The 24,684-nt window shown below is 48.2% G+C and overlaps 2 protein-coding genes across 3 annotated transcripts in view; both read right to left on the minus strand.

Annotated features, from left to right (window-relative positions):
- Nucleotides 1–4,757: 4,757 nt before the first annotated feature.
- yeats4 (YEATS domain containing 4) lies at nucleotides 4,758–13,872 on the minus strand. The gene is made up of 7 exons (XM_084447638.1): nucleotides 13,696–13,872; nucleotides 13,285–13,404; nucleotides 13,056–13,122; nucleotides 11,316–11,410; nucleotides 11,012–11,101; nucleotides 10,138–10,225; nucleotides 4,758–5,694 (listed from the first exon to the last, which is right to left on the minus strand). The coding sequence occupies exons 1-7, from the start codon at nucleotides 13,744–13,746 to the stop codon at nucleotides 5,525–5,527; spliced, it is 681 nt and encodes a 226-aa protein (XP_084303764.1). The 5' UTR covers nucleotides 13,747–13,872; the 3' UTR covers nucleotides 4,758–5,524.
- A 3,002-nt stretch (nucleotides 13,873–16,874) lies between these two features.
- Nucleotides 16,875–24,684, minus strand: part of cpsf6 (cleavage and polyadenylation specific factor 6) — a 27,420-nt gene continuing 19,610 nt past the window's right edge. Inside the window, exons 10-12 of one of the 2 annotated variants that reach the window (XM_084447817.1) lie at nucleotides 22,435–22,588; nucleotides 21,868–22,066; nucleotides 16,875–17,399 (exon numbers count right to left, since the gene is read on the minus strand). In XM_084447817.1, coding sequence (XP_084303943.1) covers nucleotides 21,880–22,066; nucleotides 22,435–22,588 — 341 coding nt within the window. In that variant the 3' untranslated portion in view covers nucleotides 16,875–17,399; nucleotides 21,868–21,879. Of the gene's footprint in view, nucleotides 17,400–21,867; nucleotides 22,103–22,434; nucleotides 22,589–24,684 lie in introns of both variants that reach the window. The other variant, XM_084447816.1, reaches the window with a different exon arrangement.

The raw sequence follows: 24,684 nt of genomic DNA on the forward strand, positions 1-24,684 counted from the left end.
AGCTGTAAAAATTCTTCCCTGACCCCTCTCAACGAGGCGATCGAGCAAGCTCCTGGAGTATGTTTGTCTACCGGCTAAGAACATTTATAGAGCAATAAATAACATTAAATTACATTTTCAGAGTAAGAGAGGCTAATAACATCATAGGAGAGACATGGTACATAAACATGGTACATAAACACTGGTGTATGTCTGTGTGTGCATGAATGTGCCTGGGCCCAGATAGAGGCAGGGGTCAGGGGTAGGATCGGGGTAGGAAAAGGATACGGACCCGGTCTAGGGTGAGGGGAAGGGGATCTGAGCCCAGGACTGGTGTATGTCAGTGTGGATGTGAGTGTGCCTGGGTCCAGGTAGAGGCAGGGGTCAGGGGTAGGGTGGGGGTAGGAAGAGGATACGGACCCGGGTTAGGGTGAGGGGAAGGGGGTACTGGGCCCAGGCCTAAAGCCGGAAGTGGACTGTTGTATGTCTGTGTGTACGTGTGTGTGTGTTAACTAATTTGCTACGACATCTGCAGCAGACACAGGGGTATCTATCGGACACAGGGTGGTCTGCTGGTGACAGTGGGGCATCCACTGGACCTGGTTAGAAGAAAGGAGGGAGAGAGAGAGGCACTAGGGAGAGGGGAGGCAGAACAGGGTTAGTAGCACACAGAGCCATATATAGAGCAATACATTACGTCAAACTACATTTTCAGAGCAAGAAAGGCTAAGAGCATCATGGGAGAGGTGTGGCAAACACTGATGTGTGTCTGTGTGTGTGTGTGTGTGAGCCTGGGCCCAGATAGAGGCAGGGGTTGGGGTAGGGTGGGGGGTAGGAAAAGGATACGGACCCGGGTTAGGGTGAGGGGATCTGAGCCCAGGACTGGTGTATGTCTGTGTGTGTGTGTGAGCGTGAGTGTGCCTGGGTCCAGGTAGAGGTAGGGGTCAGGGGTAGGGTGGGATAGGAAAAGGATACGGACCCGGGTTAGGGTGAGGGGATCCCAGCCCAGGACTGGTGTATGTCTGTGTGTGTGTGAGCGTGAGTGTAGGTGTGCCTGGGTCCAGTTAGAGGCAGGGGTCGGGGGTAGGGTGGGGGTGGGAAAAGGATATGGACCCGGGTTAGGGTGAGGGGAAAGGGAACTGGGCCCAGGTCCAGGCCTAAGCTGGATGTGGACTGGTGTGTGTCTGTGTGTACGTGTGTGTGTTAACTAAGTACTACAACATCCACAGCTGACACGGGGGTATCTATTGTCTGCGGGCGACAGTGGGGCATCTACTGGACCAATGTATACAGAGGATTCACAGGTAGGTTTGAGGCTGCCTTTCTGTGTCTCAAGTCCCTAGCTAGTGATTGTAGGCTAGGTCGAAAAGGTATGTCTTGAGGTCTCGCTTGAAGACCTCCGTTGTTTCGGCCCTTCTTAGGCACTCCGGTAGGGTGTTCCAGAGGTTGGGGGCATAGAAACTAAAAGCTGCCTCTCCGTGTTTCTTGGTCCTGGCTTTTGGAACTGTTAAAAGTTCAGTACCTGAGGATCTGAGTGGTCTGTTGGGCATGTACTTAACAAGCATGTTTGAAATATCAAGTCAAGATCAAGTCTATTCTAGAGTTGACTGGTAACCAGTGTAGTGATTTTAAGGCTGGTGTGATGTGTGCCCTTCGTCTAGTCTTAGTGAGGACTCGTGCTGCAGCATTCTGTATCATTTGTAGCTTAGAGATTGCTTTCTTTGGTAGGCCTGATAGTAGAGCATTGCAGTAGTCCAGCCTGCTTGTGATGAAAGCATGCATTAATCTTTCGGTGTCAGCCTGAGAGAGAAAGGGTTGCACCTTGGCAATGTTCCTTAGGTGGTAAAAAGATGTCTTTGTAATATTCTTGATGTGGTTTTCGAAATTAAGATCTGAGTCAAGTATGACACCTAGGTTTTTAGCCTGGCAATTGGTGTCAATTTCCAGAGTTTTTAAGTGTGCAGCTAGTTTCTCTCTTTCAGCTTTTTCTCCAATGATCAGTACTTCTGTTTTGTCCTGGTTTAGTTGGAGGAAATTATGTGACATCCATACATTTATATCTGTAGTACACTTGACAAGGCAGTCAACCAAGCTGTAGTTACTGGGTGTTACAGAAATATAGAGTTGGGTATCATCTGCGTAGCTATGGTAGCTAATGTTGTGCCTCCTGATGACACTGCCAAGGGGCAGCATGTACAGGCTGAAGAGTAGAGGTCCTAGGATCGATCCTTGGGGCACCCCACAGGTCATAGGGATCTTTCCTGAGCTATAATCACCGAGGGCGACGAAGAAATCACGACCGGTTAGATAGGTCTTAATCCAATTTAGGACTGGACCAGAGAGGCCAACCCACTTTTCCAGTCTTTCGATGAGGATTGCATGATCTATAGTATCAAAGGCTGCACTCAGGTCCAGGAGGACGAGAACAGAAAGCTCTTTGGAGTCAGCATTAATTCTGAGGCCATTTACAACTTTGACTAATGCCGTCTCTGTGCTATGGTGGGCACGAAAGCCGGACTGGAAAAGGTCAAGGGTACAACTTGTAGCTAGGAAATCATTAATCTGTTTGAAAACAATTTTTTCCAGAATTTTACTCAAAAAGGGAAGGTTGGAGATTGGTCTAAAATTGCAAAAAACAGTTGTTTTTCTTCAGTACGGGTCTCACCAGAGCAGTTTTAAGTATTGGTGGGAAGACACCTGTAGATAGGGAGTCATTAACAATGGATAAAATGTCATAGGATACAGAGCTAAAAATAGTTTTGAAAAAATCGGTGGGGATGGGATCCAGCAGGCATGTGGAGGTTTTGAGTTTGGATACTACTTTTCTCAACATTTCTGTGTCAATCAGTGTAAACAGGCTCATATGTCCATTGCATGGAGGGAGAGGATCTGTGAACGGGATGCATGGCCTTTCCTGAGTGATATTCCTCCTAATATTCATAATCTTATCTCTGAAGTAAGCTGCAAATTCCTCACATTTGGAGGTAGAGAGCAGGTTATCAGGTGTTTTTACGGCAGGGTTTATTAGGCTATCAATTGTTGAGAAGAGCACTCTTGAATTATTTCGGTTGATAGATATCAATTTTGAGAAGTGGTCTTTCCTTGCATTTCTTATTGCTTTATTAAAAGCAGAGAGATGTTCTTTGAGAATATTATGGTGGACCTGTAGCTTGGTTTTTCGCCATATACGCTCAGAACTTCTGCAGGTTCTCTTTAGTTGATATGTTTCCTCATTTCGCCATGGAGCTTTATTATTGGTTGTGATCCTTTTCAGTTTAATAGGTGCTACAGAATCCAAGGCTGCCCTTACTCTGGTGTTAAAGGTGGTTGCCAAGTCTTCAATATTTCCTAAGGGCCCCACTTCTGGAGTTGATAAATTGTTTGTGGTCATTATTTCTCTAAAACTGTCGGCTACTGCGGAGGTAAGATAACGTTTCTTGATAAAGCGCTCAGTACTACTTTTGACTTTAGGAACCAATGCAGTGAAGAAGATACAGAAATGGTCGGAGAGGGCGAGGTCACTAATAGAGGAGACAGTGATAGTCAGGCCCTTAGTAATAACTAGATCAAGGGTGTGGCGGCGGTTGTGGGTTGGCTCAGAGATATGTTGGGTAAAATCCATGGAGTTTAGGAGGTTGATAAAGTCCCTAGCTTTCGAGTCCGCCTCAGTGTCTACGTTGAAATCTCCAATGAGGATAATCTTATCATAATTTGTATGGATGATGGACAGGAGTTCTGAAAATTCTGTAGAGAAGGCAGAGCATTGTTTGGGAGGCCTATACACGGTTACTGCCAGAACTGGGGGCTGGCATTTTAGGACAATAGCATGGTATTCAAAAGAGGCGAAATCATCAAAGGAGATGGTCCTGCAGCTGAGGGCATCTGTAGCTATGGTGGCTGTTCCTCCACCTTTTTTCCCACTTCTGATAGATTGAAAAAAGCTATAGTTAGGGGGAGAGGCTTCAATGAGGGCTGCTGGTCCATTTATATTTAGCCAGGTTTCAGTTAGGAACATACAGTCTAATTTACGTTCACATATAAGATCATTAATGAGAAAAGTTTTGCTTGGTAGGGACCTGACATTTAGAATCGCCATTGAAATAGCTTCCGGAGAAAAGGGCTGGCTCGCCTGTCTAGTAGGCCTGGATAGTATATTCACTGGAACAGATATCATGTTTTTCATATTAGATCCACCTGACTGTTTCATTGTGGTAATAGGGGTGCGGTGGGAGATAATTCGCTGAATGGCATATTCAGGTGGGCAGATTTTGTTTATAGAAATATAAACGTCGCTATGCCAGGTCTCAGTGAGGGGCAGGGAAGGAAGGATGTTACTAGTTCGAGTGTGTGGGCGCCATGGATGTATTAATAGGTGGGCGCTTTCACCAGTCTGTTTTATAACATCTTCAATACAAGTTATAGTCTATCTGGAGAAGACCCTGGATCAGAACGGTCTACCACACACGCTGACACAGCAACCACTACATAATGCATAGTTACACGGCAAATTACTGACCATCACGGTCGCTGAGTTATAACACCGAACGAAAACACGTTTCAACTCTCAAACTGCCAACAATGAGATGTGAAGGTTCAGGCGAAAAAGGGACTGCTGTTTTCAGATGTGAACATGACAGCATTTCCTCCATGAAAATAACTTCATGGTACTTTCCCCTAGCATTACTCATCAGCACACCCTGGTGTTCAGATGTATTTTGCAGCGGATGACAATCAGTGATCATCAATAATCAACGGTTAATGTCTGAGCAGAGTTCCTATCCAAAGGTTGACAAGTTTATCGATATATTTGAGGGGCAGTTGGCACGCCTGTAGTTCTAGCAAGATAAGAATCCAGCATTACACAGGGGTAAATACCCACATTGCGAAATAACCTTAAGAAAATACAACAAAAAGCATGAGAACACACAGAATACACCATAGTACAGTCTGGGGGTGAAGCTGAGATCTGGCAGCCTATCACAGGCAAGTGTTTGAATTGATATACTGTACATTACATATTGAAGTTAGTATAAAAAGAGAAGCAAAACCCATTCACATTCACTTGTACAGTTGCCTACAAAAATACTTTATACTGAGTTATTTCCATACAATTGGGAAAAAGGTTGAACTGGAGCTGTGTGTGAGCCATGAAATAATATTCAAGCAAGATGTGTGTGTGTGTGTGTGTCAGAGAGAGAGAGAGGAAGAGCCCTTGTGTGCCTAATCAAGTGAGAGTGAGAGAGTGAGAGAGTGAGAGTGAAAGAGAGTGAGAGTGAAAGAGAGTGAGAGTGAAAGAGAGTGAGAGTGAACGAGAAAGTGAGAGTGAAAGCGAGAGTGAAAGAGTGAGAGAGTGAGAGTGAAAGAAAGAGAGTGAGAGAGTGAAAGAGAGTGAGAGTGAAAGAGAGTGAGAGAGAGTGAGAGAGAGTGAGAGCGCACATGTCTGGTTTTGTGTGTCTCTCAGTGGTCTTTGATCTGGTTCTCCTCCAGCTTGCAGATCGGTGTATCGGTGTGTGTGTGTGTGTGTGTGTGTGTGTGTGCGCGCGTCTCAGTGGTCCTTGATCGGATCCTCATCTTCCAGCCTGCGGATCTCTCCCTTCAGGAAGTTGATGGTCTCTCTGCTGGCCTTAAGCTTGTCCTTCAGCTCCGTAATCTCCTGACTCGTCTTCTTCTTCGCCGCCTCCAGCTTCTCCCGCGTACGCAGCTCCAGCTCCGCAACTACACACACACACACACACGCACGCACACACGCACGCACGCACGCACACACACGCACGCGCACAAACACGCACAAACACGCACACACATACACATGCACACACACACGCACAAACACGCACACACCCACACATACAAACACACACACGCACACACGCATGCGCACACACACGCACGCACGAACACATGCACAAACACGCACACACACACACGCACAAACACGCACGCACGCGCACAAAACACGCACACACATACACACGCACATACACATGCACAAACACGCACACACACCCACACATACAAACACACACACGCACGCGCACAAACACGCACACACATGCACACGCACACACACAAAGAAGTTTGTTTTTATATTATTGTGGGTTCCCCTAAACCTAACTGAAGCCATAAAACATAAACTCTCTAAATATAACCTTTGACCCCTAATCCTAACCATGATTGTAACCCAAGCCCTAAACCCTAACCTTTAACCCTAAAACGAACCATAACCTTATGGTTATGGGGAAAGGGAAAACAATTCTTGTTTCACTCTCCTAGTGGGGACATCTGGGCATCTCACACACACACGCATGCGCACACGCACGCACACACACATACACACACACGCGCATGCATGCACATAAGATTCAGTGATGGTCAACACCACAGTCCAATGGAACACAGAGCAGGGGCCAGACTGGACAGTGGGGAGAGGACATTGGGGAGAGGACAGTGATGGAGAGAGGACAGTGAGGAGAGGACAGTGAGGAGAGGACAGTGGGGAGAGAGGACAGTGAGGAGAGGACAGTGAGGAGATGACAGTGAGGAGAGGACAGTGAGGAGGGAGGACAGTGGGGAGAGAGGACAGTGAGGAGAGAGGACAGTGAGGAGAGAGGACAGTGGGGAGAGAGGACAGTGGGGAGAGGACAGTGAGGAGAGGACAGTGAGGAGAGAGGACAGTGGGGAGAGAGGACAGTGAGGAGAGAGGACAGTGAGGAGAGAGGACAGTGGGGAGAGAGGACAGTGGGGAGAGGTCAGTGGGGAGAGGTCAGTGGGGAGAGGACAGTGAGGAGAGAGGACAGTGGGGAGAGAGGACAGTGGGGAGAGAGGACAGTGGGGAGAGAGGACAGTGGGGAGAGAGGACAGTGGGGAGAGAGGACAGTGGGGGGAGAGGACAGTGGGGAGAGGACAGTGGGGAGAGAGGACAGTGGGGAGAGGACAGTGGGGAGAGGACAGTGGGGAGAGGACAGTGGGGAGAGAGGACAGTGGGGAGAGGACAGTGGGGAGAGGACAGTGGGGAGAGGACAGTGGGGAGAGGACAGTGGGGAGAGGACAGTGGGGAGAGAGGACAGTGGGGAGAGGACAGTGGGGAGAGGACAGTGGGGAGAGATGACAGTGGGGAGAGGACAGTGGGGAGAGGACAGTGGGGAGAGAGGACAGTGGGGAGAGAGGACAGTGAGGAGAGAGGACAGTGGGGAGAGAGGACAGTGGGGAGAGAGGACAGTGGGGAGAGAGGACAGTGGGGAGAGAGGACAGTGGGGAGAGGACAGTGGGGAGAGGACAGTGGGGAGAGAGGACAGTGGGGAGAGGACAGTGGGGAGAGGACAGTGGGGAGAGAGGACAGTGGGCAGAGGACAGTGGGGAGAGGACAGTGGGGAGAGAGGACAGTGGGGAGAGAGGACAGTGGGGAGAGAGGACAGTGGGGAGAGAGGACAGTGGGGAGAGAGGACAGTGGGGAGAGGACAGTGGGGAGAGAGGACAGTGGGGAGAGAGGACAGTGGGGAGAGAGGACAGTGGGGAGAGAGGACAGTGGGGAGAGGACAGTGGGGAGAGAGGACAGTGGGGAGAGAGGACAGTGGGGAGAGGACAGTGGGGAGAGAGGACAGTGGGGAGAGGACAGTGGGGAGAGAGGACAGTGGGGAGAGGACAGTGGGGAGAGAGGGCAGTGGGGAGAGGACAGTGGGGAGAGAGGACAGTGGGGAGAGAGGACAGTGGGGAGAGAGGACAGTGGGAAGAGAGGACAGTGGGGAGAGAGGACAGTGAGGAGAGAGGACAGTGAGGAGAGAGGACAGTGGGGAGAGAGGACAGTGAGGAGAGGACAGTGGGGAGAGAGGACAGTGGGGAGAGAGGACAGTGGGGAGAGAGGACAGTGAGGAGAGAGGACAGTGAGGAGAGGACAGTGGGGAGAGGACAGTGGGGAGAGGACAGTGGGGAGAGAGGACAGTGGGGAGAGAGGACAGTGGGGAGAGAGGACAGTGGGGAGAGGACAGTGGGGAGAGAGGACAGTGGGGAGAGGACAGTGGGGAGAGGACAGTGGGGAGAGGACAGTGGGGAGAGAGGACAGTGGGGAGAGGACAGTGGGGAGAGAGGACAGTGGGGAGAGAGGACAGTGAGGAGAGGACAGTGAGGAGAGGACAGTGGGGAGAGAGGACAGTGGGGAGAGGACAGTGGGGAGAGGACAGTGGGGAGAGATGACAGTGGGGAGAGGACAGTGAGGAGAGAGGACAGTGGGGAGAGGACAGTGGGGAGAGGACAGTGGGGAGAGGACAGTGAGGAGAGGACAGTGGGGAGAGAGGACAGTGGGGAGAGAGGACAGTGAGGAGAGAGGACAGTGGGGAGAGAGGACAGTGGGGAGAGAGGACAGTGGGGAGAGAGGACAGTGGGGAGAGGACAGTGAGGAGAGGACAGTGGGGAGAGGACAGTGGGGAGAGGACAGTGGGGAGAGGACAGTGGGGAGAGAGGACAGTGGGGAGAGAGGACAGTGGGGAGAGGACAGTGGGGAGAGAGGACAGTGGGGAGAGGACAGTGGGGAGAGAGGACAGTGGGGAGAGAGGACAGTGGGGAGAGAGGACAGTGGGGAGAGGACAGTGGGGAGAGAGGACAGTGAGGAGAGGACAGTGGGGAGAGGACAGTGGGGAGAGAGGACAGTGGGGAGAGAGGACAGTGGGGAGAGAGGACAGTGGGGAGAGAGGACAGTGGGGAGAGAGGACAGTGAGGAGAGGACAGTGAGGAGAGGACAGTGAGGAGAGAGGACAGTGAGGAGAGAGGACAGTGGGGAGAGAGGACAGTGATGAGAGGACAGTGAGGAGAGAGGACAGTGGGGAGAGAGGACAGTGGGGAGAGAGGACAGTGGGGAGAGAGGACAGTGGGGAGAGAGGACAGTGGGGAGAGGACAGTGGGGAGAGAGGACAGTGGGGAGAGAGGACAGTGGGGAGAGGACAGTGGGGAGAGAGGACAGTGAGGAGAGGACAGTGGGGAGAGGACAGTGGGGAGAGAGGACAGTGGGGAGAGAGGACAGTGGGGAGAGAGGACAGTGGGGAGAGAGGACAGTGGGGAGAGAGGACAGTGGGGAGAGAGGACAGTGAGGAGAGAGGACAGTGGGGAGAGAGGACAGTGAGGAGAGAGGACAGTGGGGAGAGAGGACAGTGAGGAGAGGACAGTGAGGAGAGAGGACAGTGGGGAGAGAGGACAGTGGGGAGAGAGGACAGTGGGGAGAGAGGACAGTGAGGAGAGAGGACAGTGAGGAGAGGACAGTGGGGAGAGAGGACAGTGGGGAGAGGACAGTGGGGAGAGAGGACAGTGGGGAGAGAGGACAGTGGGGAGAGAGGACAGTGGGGAGAGAGGACAGTGGGGAGAGAGGACAGTGAGGAGAGGACAGTGAGGAGAGAGGACAGTGGGGAGAGAGGACAGTGGGGAGAGAGGACAGTGGGGAGAGAGGACAGTGAGGAGAGGACAGTGGGGAGAGAGGACAGTGGGGAGAGGACAGTGGGGAGAGAGGACAGTGGGGAGAGAGGACAGTGGGGAGAGAGGACAGTGGGGAGAGGACAGTGGGGAGAGGACAGTGGGGAGAGGACAGTGGGGAGAGAGGACAGTGGGGAGAGGACAGTGGGGAGAGGACAGTGGGGAGAGAGGACAGTGGGGAGAGGACAGTGGGGAGAGAGGACAGTGGGGAGAGGACAGTGGGGAGAGAGGACAGTGGGGAGAGGACAGTGGGGAGAGAGGACAGTGGGGAGAGGACAGTGGGGAGAGAGGACAGTGGGGAGAGAGGACAGTGGGGAGAGAGGACAGTGAGGAGAGAGGACAGTGAGGAGAGGACAGTGGGGAGAGGACAGTGGGGAGAGAGGACAGTGAGGAGAGGACAGTGAGGAGAGAGGACAGTGAGGAGAGAGGACAGTGGGGAGAGAGGACAGTGGGGAGAGAGGACAGTGGGGAGAGAGGACAGTGAGGAGAGAGGACAGTGGGGAGAGAGGACAGTGGGGAGAGATGACAGTGGGGAGAGAGGACAGTGAGGAGAGGACAGTGGGGAGAGGACAGTGGGGAGAGAGGACAGTGGGGAGAGAGGACAGTGGGGAGAGAGGACAGTGGGGAGAGAGGACAGTGGGGAGAGGACAGTGGGGAGAGGACAGTGAGGAGAGGACAGTGGGGGGTGACGGTGCTGCTCACACTCGGTCTCGTGTTTGTAGGCTCCCAGGGTGAGCTGTCTGGACGTGGTCAGCAGCTGCTGCATCATGGCAGTGGGGTCCTGGAAGATCTGAGACAGGGAGAGAAGAGAGAGAGGGGAGGGAGGGTAGGAGAGAGAGAAGGAGGAGGGATAGAGACAGGGAGAGAAGAGAGAGAGGGGAGGGGGGGTAGGAGAGAGAAGGAGGAGGGATAGAGAGACAGGGAGAGAAGAGAGAGAGGGGAGGGGGGGTAGGAGAGAGAGAAGGAGGAGGGGTAGAGAGACAGGGAGAGAAGAGAGAGGGGGGAGGGGGGGTAGGAGAGAGAGAAGGAGGAGGGATAGAGACAGGGAGAGAAGAGAGAGAGGGGAGGGGGGGTAGGAGAGAGAGAAGGAGGAGGGATAGAGAGACAGGGAGAGAAGAGAGAGAGGGGAGGGGGGGTAGGAGAGAGAGAAGGAGGAGGGATAGAGACAGGGAGAGAAGAGAGAGAGGGGAGGGGGGGTAGGAGAGAGAGAAGGAGGAGGGATAGAGAGACAGGGAGAGAAGAGAGAGAGGGGAGGGGGGGTAGGAGAGAGAGAAGGAGGAGGGATAGAGACAGGGAGAGAAGAGAGAGAGGGGAGGGGGGGTAGGAGAGAGAGAAGGAGGAGGGATAGAGAGACAGGGAGAGAAGAGAGAGAGGGGAGGGGGGGGTAGGAGAGAGAGAAGGAGGAGGGATAGAGACAGGGAGAGAAGAGAGAGAGGGGAGGGGGGGGTAGGAGAGAGAGAAGGAGGAGGGATAGAGAGACAGGGAGAGAAGGACGGATGCTGAGTTAATCAACTCTAAATAACCACACGTCTGACAGTTACCAGGGCAACAAGCATCCCACACAGTACCGTCTCACCATCTCATCATAGAACTCCGACACCACTGTCTTCTTGGGCACGGCGCTGGAGTCCGACTGGAACAGCTTCAGCAGGTGGTACAGGGTCACCTGAAACACACACACACACACACGCTTCTGTGACCCCATGACACTAACACCTGGCTCTACAGAGAGGGGGCGCTGCAGCGAAACAGGAGAGAAGAAAGGAGATCAGAGGGGAAGGACCAGACGGTAACCACGGTGACCCGACCAGACGGTAACGAGAATCCTTTATTGCCAGGTAGTTTACAGCAGAAGCGGTAACCACGGTAACCACACTCACCGGTCTCTCATTGGGGTCGATGAAGAAGATCTTGATGATGATCTCAAACTCCCCCCAGCCCGTCTCCGTCATCTCATACGGAGGCTTGGTCACCACTGCACACACAACACACAACCAACCAGTCATCACCAGGCTCCTCACTGCACCACAACACACAACCAACCAGTCATCACCAGGCTCCTCACTGCACCACAACACACAACCAACCAGTCATCACCAGGCTCCTCACTGCACCACAACACACAACCAACCAGTCATCACCAGGCACCTTTCTCCCAACAACACACAACCAGCCTAGTCTGGGGCCTTTCTCGTTCGCAGTTGTTTCGCCGGTCTAGAGCGGAGGCGCGATGACGCATCACATAATCATCCAGTCTGGACCGGAAGAAGAACAGTTGTTGTAAGGCACATGGTGAAGTTTCGAGTAGATAACATTCGCGATGGCATCAGCAGGCACAACACCGACGAAAATTGTAAAAAAAGATGCGAGGAGAACTACCGGTTAAGGAAAAATAAAGCAAGCGAATGTTGGAGGCGGGCTCTACAGGCTTGAGTAAATAGATACCAGGGCTGCGTTCCGAATCGCATACTACCCTACTATATAGTATGCCAAAACAGGATGTAGTATGTCCCAATACATAGTATGCCACATGCAGTATGGCAAAAATACCAGGATGTCCTACTACATCCGGTCGTATTTTGCAGTATGCAAGCCAGCAGGCTTTTCTGGCTATTCTGACCCACAATCCTGTGCGCAGCGGAAATGTGCGTCACATGTGCGAGTCGTGACAGCTGTAGACGATTGTCGCGTTATGGACAGCGACAGATGTGGGCAAATTTCAAGGCGCAATGTTATGAAAAGGTAGTATGTCCCAATTGGATGCCTACTGCTTGCAAAGTACGTACTTTCTAAGGGCAGCTGTAGTAGGTACTGGTAGTAAGAAGTATGCGATTCGAAACGCAGCCCAGGCTCGACGCGAGGCTACAACCAGCCAGTCATCACCAGGCTCCTCCCTCCCAACAACACACAACCAGCCAATCACCAGGCTCCTCCCTCCCAAGGAAGGGTCCTAGTATTATAAGGAAGGGTCCTTGGGAGGGAGGAGCCTGAGGAGCCTGGTGATGACTGGCTGGTTGTGTGTTGTTGGGAGGGAGGAGCCTGAGGAGCCTGGTGATGACTGGCTGGTTGTGTGTTGTTGGGAGGGAGAAGCCTGAGGAGCCTGGTGATGACTGGCTGGTTGTGTGTTGTTGGGAGGGAGGAGCCTGAGGAGCCTGGTGATGACTGGCTGGTTGTGTGTTGTTGGGAGGGAGAAGCCTGAGGAGCCTGGTGATGACTGGCTGGTTGTGTGTTGTTGGGAGGGAGAAGCCTGGTGATGACTGGCTGGTTGTGTGTTGTTGGCAGATCAATTCCTGCACAGCGAAGCAGGCTGATATACAGACACTGTTCACAGGTAACGAGCAACAAAGCAATGGTTTGGTGACGGTGTGATGACGTGCGTCAAGCAGCTTCAGCTTGACACACATCACCCCAAGCCCTTCTCAGAGAGGCGTCCCAATATGCCCCTCCCTCTGACTATACTGGGATGTGGCGCACATCCTGGTCCCCGGTGGGCAGCTGCACAGGAACGTGGTGTTTATACCACTGCACCATCACGGACCCCCTAGTCCTCTGTTCTCATCTGTGTTTGGCCTGGGCTGGGTGGGTTAAACCTAGTCTGAGAAAAGAAAGGTGGTGTTTACCTCTGAGTGGGTTTCCATAGCTCTCATGCAGTTTGAACTGAATCTTCTTGACGTACGCAGACATATCCTAGAACAGAAGCAGCGAAAATGCACTCAAGAGCCAAACCCTACAGGAACAGGATTAGCAAAGTAACCATTATTCTGGTGAACCAGCAGTTAAGCATCCCCAGCCACGACAAATATGGACAAATGACAATGTACAATAGGCCCAGACACAGCGGCGACATACCTCATTTCTGTAGGGTTTGACGTACACGGACCACTGGTGAGTGTGTCCATCCTCCTCTCTCTTCTTCCCGAAATACCGCGCAACGTTGCCGAACACAATGGGCTTCACGATCGTCACACCCTGTGGGTCATAGACATAAGCCGTCTGCAGGTGAAACATGTCTGCTTCCACTGAAGATGCGCCGATACCAAACCCTGCAGCCTGACGAAGAGACTACACCCTGCACCGAGACCGACCAGCTCATCAAACGGAAATATGACTGTAGAATAGTATTACAGCACGGGTCAGAACTGCCACTTTATAGACAGGATAATGTACATTTGCATACTCCAAACTATGACAGATGATGTGGCTAGTTGGCGAGCTCGGTTGTAGCCGTTTCACTCATTTGCATTGACATCCGCCACCTACCTTCACCCGCCCCCCGGAATCTGGACCAAATTCTGCCATCCTCTTAAACATAGTATAGAAAGTGCAATGTGATGTTAAACTCGTATTCTTGTTGTGTTGATTTGCAGTGTTGAACTCGGTAAATTTGCCATTAAAGCGACGAAAACACTGCCCTTCCACGGTCAACTACACATTTCAAATCACCAGCCAAACAAGCAACGGAAGTCAGGATTGGTTACATATTCACTACTCCGATGTGTGTACGTAGAGGGGCGCAGATATGTTCCTCTTCATATGTTCCGCTATGTACCATCGTTGATCTTGTCAACACGACCATAGACATGAACACGACATCCATGTGCCAACAAAATTAACCACAGCCATTTCCTGGACATCAAGTATAATACTATTGATAAAGCACACTCCAGTTGTTCAAAGTTACTTAAGGCCACATCACCCTCCCTTAAAATGTAATGTTTGGCAGGAGGGGAACTTGAATCGGTCCCGCCATTCGGCCGATGGCTTCATGCATTAGCCATCACACCCCCATAAAAACAGCGCGGCCAAATGAATACAATAACTTGTCCCTACAGGACATATAAATGAACAGAAAGCACAATCAAGGCTCAATATCATGGGGCATTTTTATTGACAACTGCATACAAATTCATTGGTCATTTTGTGTCAGATACGTCTTATAAGAATTAAACTGTTGCTTAGGTTCCGTTAGTGTCAAGCAGAAGCACGTGTACAGTAACCTACCGTCATTCATGGCCTATGGACAAAACTATTTCAAAGCACCCATCCGGCCCTTGGCCCAATGACTAGTAAACACATTCTGGTGGCTATTCAATCTGAACAGATGATCCAGGACAGCTGCATGGTTGTACTGATGATTTTAGTGCATTCCGCATGGGCTAGGTGAACTATGTTTCAGGGTTAGTTTCTCTTGAGACATAGTAGTCATGTTACCACAGCATCGGCAGGATCCTCCCAGCTCAAGCTGGAGCTCGTCGTCCTCGGACCTGGACAGAACTACTTACCCCAGCGCTGTGGAGACAAGAGACCTGGAAAGAACTTACCCCAGCACTGTGGAGACAAGAGAGGGCAGCACCCACATCTAAATGGGAATACCAAGAAATTACACTTCATCAAATAAAAGCCTATAGTCATTATCATGGGTTTCAACTCACCACTTCAGTAGCTTAAGAGGAATTCACTAAACTGCAGAATTTGTACATTTTAACAATTATATTACGACTTTTCCAGTTCTTGTTACAAAAGCCTGACCATCTGCTAAACATGGGTCTGAAAGGTTGATGGGCACTGATGTCAAAGGAAAAAAACTACTTTATTTTGATGCATTTGAGATAAAACAGTGCACTGTAGACCCCCCACCCACCCCCCAGACATGTCACATATGAAAGATCATTTCTTCCAAGACTAAAAGACCAGAGGTTTGTAAACGTATATGTACAGTGAGTCAAAAGACTTATTACGTATATGTACAGTGAGTCAGTAGACTATATTTCCATGTACAAAAAACTATGTAAAATTCCACCTTTAGAATGTAGAACTTAATGCATCACATTGGTATCATGTTTATGTATAGGCTACCGATAGTTTCTATGCAAAACCCGCTCTCAACTCTCCCCCTACCAGAGATGCAATGTTTGAACCTTAATATCGCTGGTTAGCCAGGAAAACCCATTACAACTCCAAACTATGTGTAACAAGACCAAGACACCCCACACACAGCAGGAGAGCAGAGCCACACCGCCCGCCCCTCCTCAGGATTCAATACATGTGCCTCGAAGTTCCATGAACACATAACAGGTTTAAAGATGCCACTTACCCCCACCCCAGACAGAATGCAGCCAAACCAAAGGCACTAGGACCCTGGGGAGGCGTTGGGTGGTGTTCCTCTGCTCTACCAGTACTGTAACGGACACTCCTCAACACAACAGTCCTGCTTGAAAACCCAACAATGCAACATTCCTTCCTCCCTGCCTTGGAAAAACTCTTTACCTGACATGATCTGGATTGGTAACAGGATGTAGAAGTCCACAAGCTTTTACCCATCCAATCTTTTACCCATCCAATCTTTTAACTATCCAATCGTGTTATGTTAGGTTACCTCATGGATGGGAGGAAGAAAGGGTGCATTTCTTGAGTAGAGTACAAGTCTTGAACCTTTGTTTAACTGCAGTTGTCACCAGAAGGTAAAATGCAGCATGAATGGCACATCGCTAGGAGAGAAGCCCCCAGCTCACCCTGAAGCCTGACAGCAGACGCTGAACAATGTGGCAGAGGTATCAAATAAGGTCAACTTTAGACTGGGATCTACCCTGAGTATGGAACATGCTGATTTTGTGACCATGTTCTTGAACAGCAGCAGCATCTTCAGACAGTTCATGAGCCGATCAGATCACATCTGACCAGCCAATCAGATCACAGCCCAACCCTGACCAGGAAACTGTTTGTGCTACTTTTGTGATTGCATCACCAGATCTTCCCTGAACCAGACTGAGTCACATCTCTGGACTGTGATTGGAACAGTGACTTGCAGATGATGAAGTCAACCTTTTTTTTTCTTTCTTAGAAAACAGCATATAGCTACTTCGGTTACATTAATATATTTGCAAAATTGTGAGTAAACAGGTACAATAGTAGCACAAACAAGCGTTATTTCCTTTCCTGAACTCATGACTGACATCAATATCAAGGGTGAATTATTAGCCATATTCATCTGGAATGCATAATTAGATTCAATAGATTAAAACCTGTACTTACACATCAGACAAAACAAATGAGAAAACAAAACAGATAATCAGTTGCCTGCAAATTACCATGTGAAGCTATTTCCTTAGAAACAAGCCTGTAGTTCCACACTACAACCCGTCAACAATGACCTTTCAAAGGTCATTAGATAGCAAACAGTGGAGACTATGACTCAAAGTTAAATCGTAACATGAAAATGCAATAATTCGATTTTGCCATTTCAGCCAATACTGGACATTAATGGAATTGAAATAAAAACAAAGCCTTTGTTCATTCAAGCTTAAATTTGGTCAACAGCTACAACTACACTATAAAATATTCAATATGAAAAATCTTACGCAGGGAACATGTAATGTACACATTCTGTAAATAAGAAACTGGTGTTTCATGTGGAGGAAGTCAAAGTAAGAGTTGGCGACCTCAGTGAACACTTTATTACAACACACAATCTAGTTTAATCATGAAAAGCAGAGACATTTACAAACATTATCCTAACAGACACTGGGAGAGAGGAAAAAAAAGAGAACCGTAAAAAGAAAAGAGATTCCCTCTAAAAACACAATTCAAACTGACAAGTTACACATTATAGCAAGACAAAATGTAAGTGTTTGCTTTAGCGATTTGTTTGGGAGAGCAGGCTTTTTTTTTGTATCATCACTTCGCAAAGCTGAACCTGTTCTTTACGCAGGTAGACTACTTATATACTGTCAAATAAAATATCGTAAAAATAAAAAAAGAGCAGTCGTTTTCTTCCTTTTTCACTGCGAGTATATATATTTGACAGGACTCAACTGTTTCCTTACACATCTGTGGAAGTCCCAGTCCTCAGGGAGACAAGCAGAAAGAGAGGAGCAGAGGGCGTGGAGAGGTGGAGGCAGATGCAGTTCGTGTAGCGGCCCGTAGGTGGTGCTGTGTCCTGTCTGTCCTGATCCTTCGTCCGTTAGCTGAAAGGTGTCAGAATGAAGGGGGGAGTTTGTTTTGGGGCAGCCCAACAAGCAACACTTTCTGCTTTTTGTTCCACCTCTAGCTACACACAGACACCCACACACACACCCACCCACACACAGAGGACACAGAAGACATGCAGAGATGGGTTCTGACGCCAACTGACCCCCCCTCACCCCCTCTCTCTTTTGATGCCGTTATACTGCCACTGTTGTCAGTTCAGATCTGTGTATTGACAAAAACTTTGACTCAATACTATTCATGAGTCATGCAAAATTCCCAGTATGTGATTAGACGTGCTAAAATGCAGTTTGGCATATAATTATGACATTTGGAGTCACCCAATTACAATGTTATGTGATGAAACTGGTACTTTACATCATTCCATGGACCAGATTGGTGTGTTCACCATAAAATGAGGGTTCTGACATTATTCCTATTTGAGCTCACACATGAGAAAGCTAGCAGGCCAGACGAGCGCTCTAGTATCTACAGAGAGGACTAAGGGTGATGATGGCACTAGAGGGAACAGAACAGGTGATCAGAGAGCTAGTACACAGAGTGGTTGTTGTCAGGCTACAGATCAGGTCTAGATCTACAATGCATTCAAGAGGTAGAAACACTCATGCACAGTACAGTAACAGTTCTATAGATATCACATCATCCACATTCATCACATTCCCAGTGGAATATCATTAAAACAGCATTCAACCACCCATATCAATATCAACCACCCATATCAATATCAACCACCCATATCAATATCATATAGATGATCAATTTGTCAATTGTTAAATCCCCCCCCAAACACCTGAATCTATCCACCAGGTAATCCATGAGTGAATCAATCTGTTTTTGACAATTTGTACAAAATATAAAACTGGTTATTACTGGTTATTTAGAATGGTTATAGCTCGAGTTGAAATACGATACGATAGATTAATGAACCAATCAATTAACAGTATTAATTATGTACATGGCCATATTAGTGACTTTACGTGGTGTATAGATGGAAATGCAACCAGTATGATAACATTTAATATATTAGTCTTCCCCCTCCACCTCAATACTGGGCTTTGCAATGGGACCACAGACCCAGAATGGATGGCCAGACTGTTCTAAGGGTTTTATGATATGAGAGAGTAGTAATGGAGTCCAATGTAGAAGAGAATGGAATAGAAAGTCCATTCTGAGGAAGACGGATTCTCTCTTGTAAAAAGGCTACTAGAGATTGCTTACACTAGGCACGGTAAGTATTTTCAAGGTGTATAACTGACTGTTACTAATCAGGTATTTAATGAGTTGATTCAACCATTTTTTAAAATGGCTCCCCTGCAGGTGCTGTGGCCAACCATTGGGTTGAGAGAGAGAGAGAGAGAGAGAGAGAGAGAGAGAGAGAGAGAGTGAGAGAGAGAGAGAGAGAGAGAGAGATCAGGACTGCTTTCTCCATGCCTGCAAAAATCTGACCTACAGACCCAGTGGAGAAACAGCTGGTCATTTCATTACTGTGTAAACAGAGCGAACGCGCCCCATGCTATGAACAGAGGCGTTTCAGTCTGAACAGGGCAGACAGATCTGAGGATAGATACTGCAACTTCATTGTCAAAGTATAGATAGGAGCGTCAGACAGAATTAAGATCAATTGAAAGAATACAAGACCAATAAAGAACCTTTCATGGTTTGATAACGGATGATACAAAAAATACTTTTTGTACTTTTCCTTTAAAATACATGCATGCGTCTATAGACAGTTACCCATGTATGTACAGTGTGTGTGTATGTGTGTATGTATGTATGTATGTATGCATGTGTATATATGTATGTATGTATGTATGAAGACCTTTAGTTCTATGGCTCCAGAGTTTGATCTTAACACTGTACATTCAGGTCTTCCTACCCTGTACCAGTCAGAGCAGACAGATTCACATACAGGTTTAGAGGAGCAGGTGTTCTCAGTTAGGAAGCATGTGGACACGCTACTGGATACTGGAGTGGTGAACGGACTTGTGTTATGAACGGACTTGTGTTATGAACGGACTTGTGTTATGAACGGACTTGTGTTATGAACGGACTTGTGTTATGAACGGACTTGTGTTATGAACGGACTTGTGTTATGAACGGACTTGTGTTATGAACAGACTTGTGTTATGTTGAATAACCTTTCTTAATTGGCCCTTTCAGAAAATTATAATCCAAATTATTTTTTTTAACCTCTATTGCTTAATGTGTGCAATCTCTTCTTTATTTCACTACTCGCTGTACCTTCATCATGTAGTATGTGACAAATAAAACTGACTGACTCAACGACAGGCCTATTAGATGCATGTGAAACATCTCCAATTGGTTGTAAAAAAAATAAATAAAAAAAATAAATAAAAAAACAAAACAAAAAAGGAACAAACAAAGCTAAGTGTTTTTTCCCCATGTCAAAGCCCTGATCTGCGGTGTGTTTAACAGCGTCAGGCAGCCCAGCTAGCTGGCTCTGCATTAGACTCCACCCACTGATGTTAGCAAACAGCGCTAATGCAGCGCTAGCTCGCTGGGGCTCTGCTTCACGTCGCCAATCAGGGCTTCAAATCAGTGAACACAGGACAACTCTGCTACAACTCTGTCAAGACCTCCCATTTAGCCCAAAACCCTTCACAGACACCACACATTTTCAAAACCTACATCAAGGAAAAGCCAAAATTGACATGAGGACAGTTTTGTGATGATTCTTTAGTCCTCAGTGCGGCGGAGTGGAGGAATTGTCTATCTGAAACCTTCCGCTAGTCTGGACTGCAAGATGCTCCCATTGTAACAAGCAATGATCCTAATGTGATCTCAATGGTCCTAATGTGATCTCAATGGTCCTAATGTGATCTCAATGGTCCTAATGTGATCTCAATGATCCTAATGTGATCTCAATGATCCTAATGTGATCTCAATGGTCCTAATGTGATCTCAATGATCCTAATGTGATCTCAATGATCCTAATGTGATCTCAATGATCCTAATGTGATCTCAATGATCCTAATGTGATCTCCCAGTGAGACTAAAAAACCATCACAAATAACCCAGTGGTGGAGAGGCAACAGAACCAGGACGTAACCTATAGAAATATACTCAGTACAAAATCCATGGGGCCAAAATGATGTTTGTGAAATGTAAATATAGTACAGCTCTTCTCTGTAGAAAGCAGCGATGCCACACACACAATGACTAAGAGTAGGACTCTTAATAGAGTAGGACTCTTAATAGCAAAATACTGCATCTGGCAAATGATGTTGAAATCAGAGGAGGATGAATAATATCTGTATGATCAGGGTCAGTAAGGGTACAGTACAGTCTGACTGTGGGGTGAACAGCAGGGACACGGCCAACTGTAAACAAACCTGTTTACATCACTGCTACTCATTCATTATATGGATAAAAGCCATAAAACCACCTACTTATAGGTCAAATTTGGTCCTTCAATTTGAGGGATAAAAAGGAAAAACATCAAGACATATTTGTCAAGTTCCCACGGATAAAATACCATATTCTTTTGCAATACTGAACCACAAATAAGTCATCTTCAAGCGTGCCAGTTGACTGACAATGTGTAATCTCATGTACATGGACAGAGAATCTCAGGAGATTAGCAACCAGAAGTGTGCTATGCTATAATAAGCATATGTATTGCAACACGTTTGGTCATCTGAGGGATTACAATGCAACAACGAGATTGAATATGCCGATTCAAAAATGACATTCCACACAATGCTACAGAATCTATTAGAGACTGTGCAATGTAGGTACATCGAAAACCTATGAAACATTTCATACAGTAGAAATTGTACCCAGGACCATAAGACAGTTGTGTGATGTGTGTCAGAGAATGTGACAGACTACAATCACTGTGATGTAGACTAAATTACGGCGTATTGCCAATCATAGTCTCTGCAGTATCAGAATCAAAACAAATTGTTGGGGAAAATATAATTTCACATGGACCTGTTAGATACCTTGACTATCACGTTTATAACATAACACAAATGTAGTTGTTTTCCAGCTTCAGATGTTACAACTTTCTCAATCTTACCATGAAGTAACTACTCTCAAACACACAGAACTACCCTTAAACTCAACATACAAACTTCCAGGTCTGGAGCAGAAAAGTAAAATACATAACAGGTAAGATAATAGAGCACATCAACACATGGACTGGTCACAGGATCCAAACTTACAGGTGAGGAGAGAGAGAGAGAAAGAGAGAGAAGAGAGAGAGCGAGAGACTTACCTGAACTTACCTGAGGCCCTAGATGGGCTGACCCGTCCCTCTCTGGCCCCTCCGACCGGTCCCATCCGCCCCCTGACCCGGACCCTACTCCTGGAGGACAGAGCTGGTCAGAGACAGAGAGAGGGGGGGGGGGGGGGGGAGAGAGGAGGGGGGGAGAGAGAGAGAGAGAGAGAGGGAGGGAGGAACCAGCGTGGCTGCATACACACCTCCCCCTCCCGTTAACGGTGTCTGTATTCCCTCTCCCTCTCCCGGTCTCTCTCGCGGTCACGGTCTCTCTCGCGGTGGCGGTCTCTCTCGCGGCTGCGCTCGCGGTAGTAGTCCTCGTGCCGGTCGCGGCTGCGGGACTTGTGGCGGCGGCTCTTCTCACGAGAACGGCTGTGGTCGCGCTCGCGGGAGCGCTCTCGTCTGTCCAAACAGGAGATAGGGTTTGACTTGGGACCTCTGTTTTAGGTGTAAACGAAAGCGTAGGTGTAAAGGAGTGGAGAAGGGCTGAGCAGCACAGTTTCTCCAACATGGAAATGCTTCACAACATCCGTGGCGTGAGGTGTGGCACTGGGAATAAATCTGTCTACCAGACTATGTGGATGCACACAACAATACAGTGTTAGAAAACTAAATGATCCCTTCGGGGCCAATTAAGTTGGTCTCTTCTGTCCATCTGTGTCTACACAGGCATTGGAACAAAATGTGTCAGAATCTACATGCAAATGGTATAAATCAGTTACATGAGCTGTAAGGTGACAGTGGTGAGGTCTGACCGGTGAGCTTCGTACCTGGAGGCCGAGCCGTAGGACTTGGACTCGATGCCGTGCAGACAGTCCTGCAGAGAGCTGATCAGGACCTTGCAGCGGTCGTCAGCCGACACCTTGGACTGTTTGATGAGAGAGATGGCCGTGACCAGGGTCTCGATGGCGCTGCCGTAGTCGGCTGGGGAGAGAGGACAGGAGGACGGGGTCAGGCAGGGGCTCAACATCTTAAAGTTTGACTGTTTACTTGCATGATCACACAGAAGTGTGAGTGTGTGTGTGCGACGAGAATTTGACTGAGTGAGTGAGTGAGTGAGTGAACGTGTGCCTGTGTTGTGGAAGTTAAAGAAATGTTATTGCTTATGGTTTCTTTATTAAGGATTACATATAGCTCTTGCTTGTTTTGAAGTATATTGCTTTTGCCTACGGTTGTATAGCAGTCAGGGATGAGCCCTGTCTGTCCTGCCCCTGACCAGCCCTGTCTGTCCTGCCCCTGACCAGCCCCGTCTGTCCTGCCCCTGACCAGCCCTGTCTGTCCTGCCCCTGACCAGCCCTGTCTGTCCTGCCCCTGACCAGCCCTGTCTGTCCTGCCCCTGACCAGCCCTGTCTGTCCTGCCCCTGACCAGCCCTGTCTGTCCTGCCCCTGACCAGCCCTGTCTGTCCTGCCCCTGACCAGCCCTGTCTTGTCCTGCCCCTGACCAGCCTGTTCTGCCCCTGACCAGGATGAACCCTGTCTGTCCTGCCCCTGACCAGTCTGTCCTGCCCCTGACCAGCCTGTTCTGCCCCTGACCCCTGAGTCGCCTGGACTGTTTGAAGGGCTCTTTGTTTCTGTTTAGTCTTCTCAGGGATCTCACAGACATTGCAAAATGAAATTCAAGGACTTTCAAGCACTTTTTCAAGCACTACTTTTCTTTTTCAAGGATGGCACTCGAAGCAAATGACTCATTTTCAAATATTTTTTTATTAAACTTAGATATGATCCATGTCTGCCACTTGAAACGAATGTTAGAAAATGTCTCAGTGCCTCCCCACTTCCTCACATCGTAGTAGTACTTTTACTTTTCTACATTCCAAAAAATAAAAACTTTTTTTTTTTTTAACTCCCAAAAACATTTAAAAACACTCATAACATTTGACCTTTTTTGCATTTCAGTTGGATCGGGCAGCCAGCTCTGCTCTCTCAAAGGAGTAGTAAAGGGAAAAGTCATGTTTAGCCCTGTTTTAAGGTTACTTATGATCATATACAATGGTTCAGATCAAAATGTTGACAAAACTAGCACTTTTGAGAAAGTCTGATAATTGCTCTACCACCGTTTTGGTCATACAATGGATGTGGGTGGGCACCTTGAAAAATCTTTCAAAAACATGTTAAACTCGATTTCAAAGACAAGATACTCAGCAGGGGTGCCAATTTCTTCACGAAGAGTCAGGACAAGATGTAGCAATACGTGTGGATTTTTGCAGCCGAAAACAGAACAGCGATGCGGCATAATTCATGATGTGACACGCTTGTTGTGGTTTTTCACATGCCTCTGTAATATGATCTTTAGAAACGTCTTTAGACACGAAATAGCTTCCTCACTTGCTCCAGCACGCATGCGCACAGCGTGCTGGAGCAACGATTGCGCGCTGTGCGCATGCGTGCTGGAGCAAGTGAGGAAGCTATTTCGTTTCGAAAGACGTTTCTAAAGATCATGGCATGTGAAAACCACAACAGGCCTATGTTCTATGTAAACACAACTAGCGATTCATCAAGACAGATTGATGAAAACAACCGTTTCGCGGCAGAAAATAGATTTTTAGAAACTGCATTCTAAGTGCCCCGACCACCGCCATTACATGGATATACTGCTCGCGCTGGATTTTAAATTTCTTCTACATGCCTCCGAACTACACAAAAGTGATCTCGGTGAGTCAAACGTCTTATAATATGTCATAAATAAGGTCCAGGTTGTCAAAAACGAGCATTGTCCTTTAAGACCCAAGACCCAGACGAATAGCCTAGAGCATTTCACAACACCGCGCACCCCCAACCCGCTTACAAGCATGCATGCGACACCACACATTTCACAGTAACTAGCTAGCCTAGTGAAGTTAGGCTCGCTAACAGTTCGATGTTCATCAATCAGTCAACATTCAGATCACCGCATCCAACATTTGATAATAAATGAATGCTTACCTGCTCATTTAGTTTTGGTTGAGGACCGAAATATTCTCTTAGGACAGAGGACGTAGCACGGGTGAAGGTTGCCTGGCGTTTCGCCGACTTCATGTGGC

Source organism: Borostomias antarcticus (genome assembly GCF_949987555.1).
Source record: "Borostomias antarcticus genome assembly, chromosome: 13".
In the NCBI taxonomy this organism is placed as follows: domain Eukaryota; kingdom Metazoa; phylum Chordata; class Actinopteri; order Stomiiformes; family Stomiidae; genus Borostomias; species Borostomias antarcticus.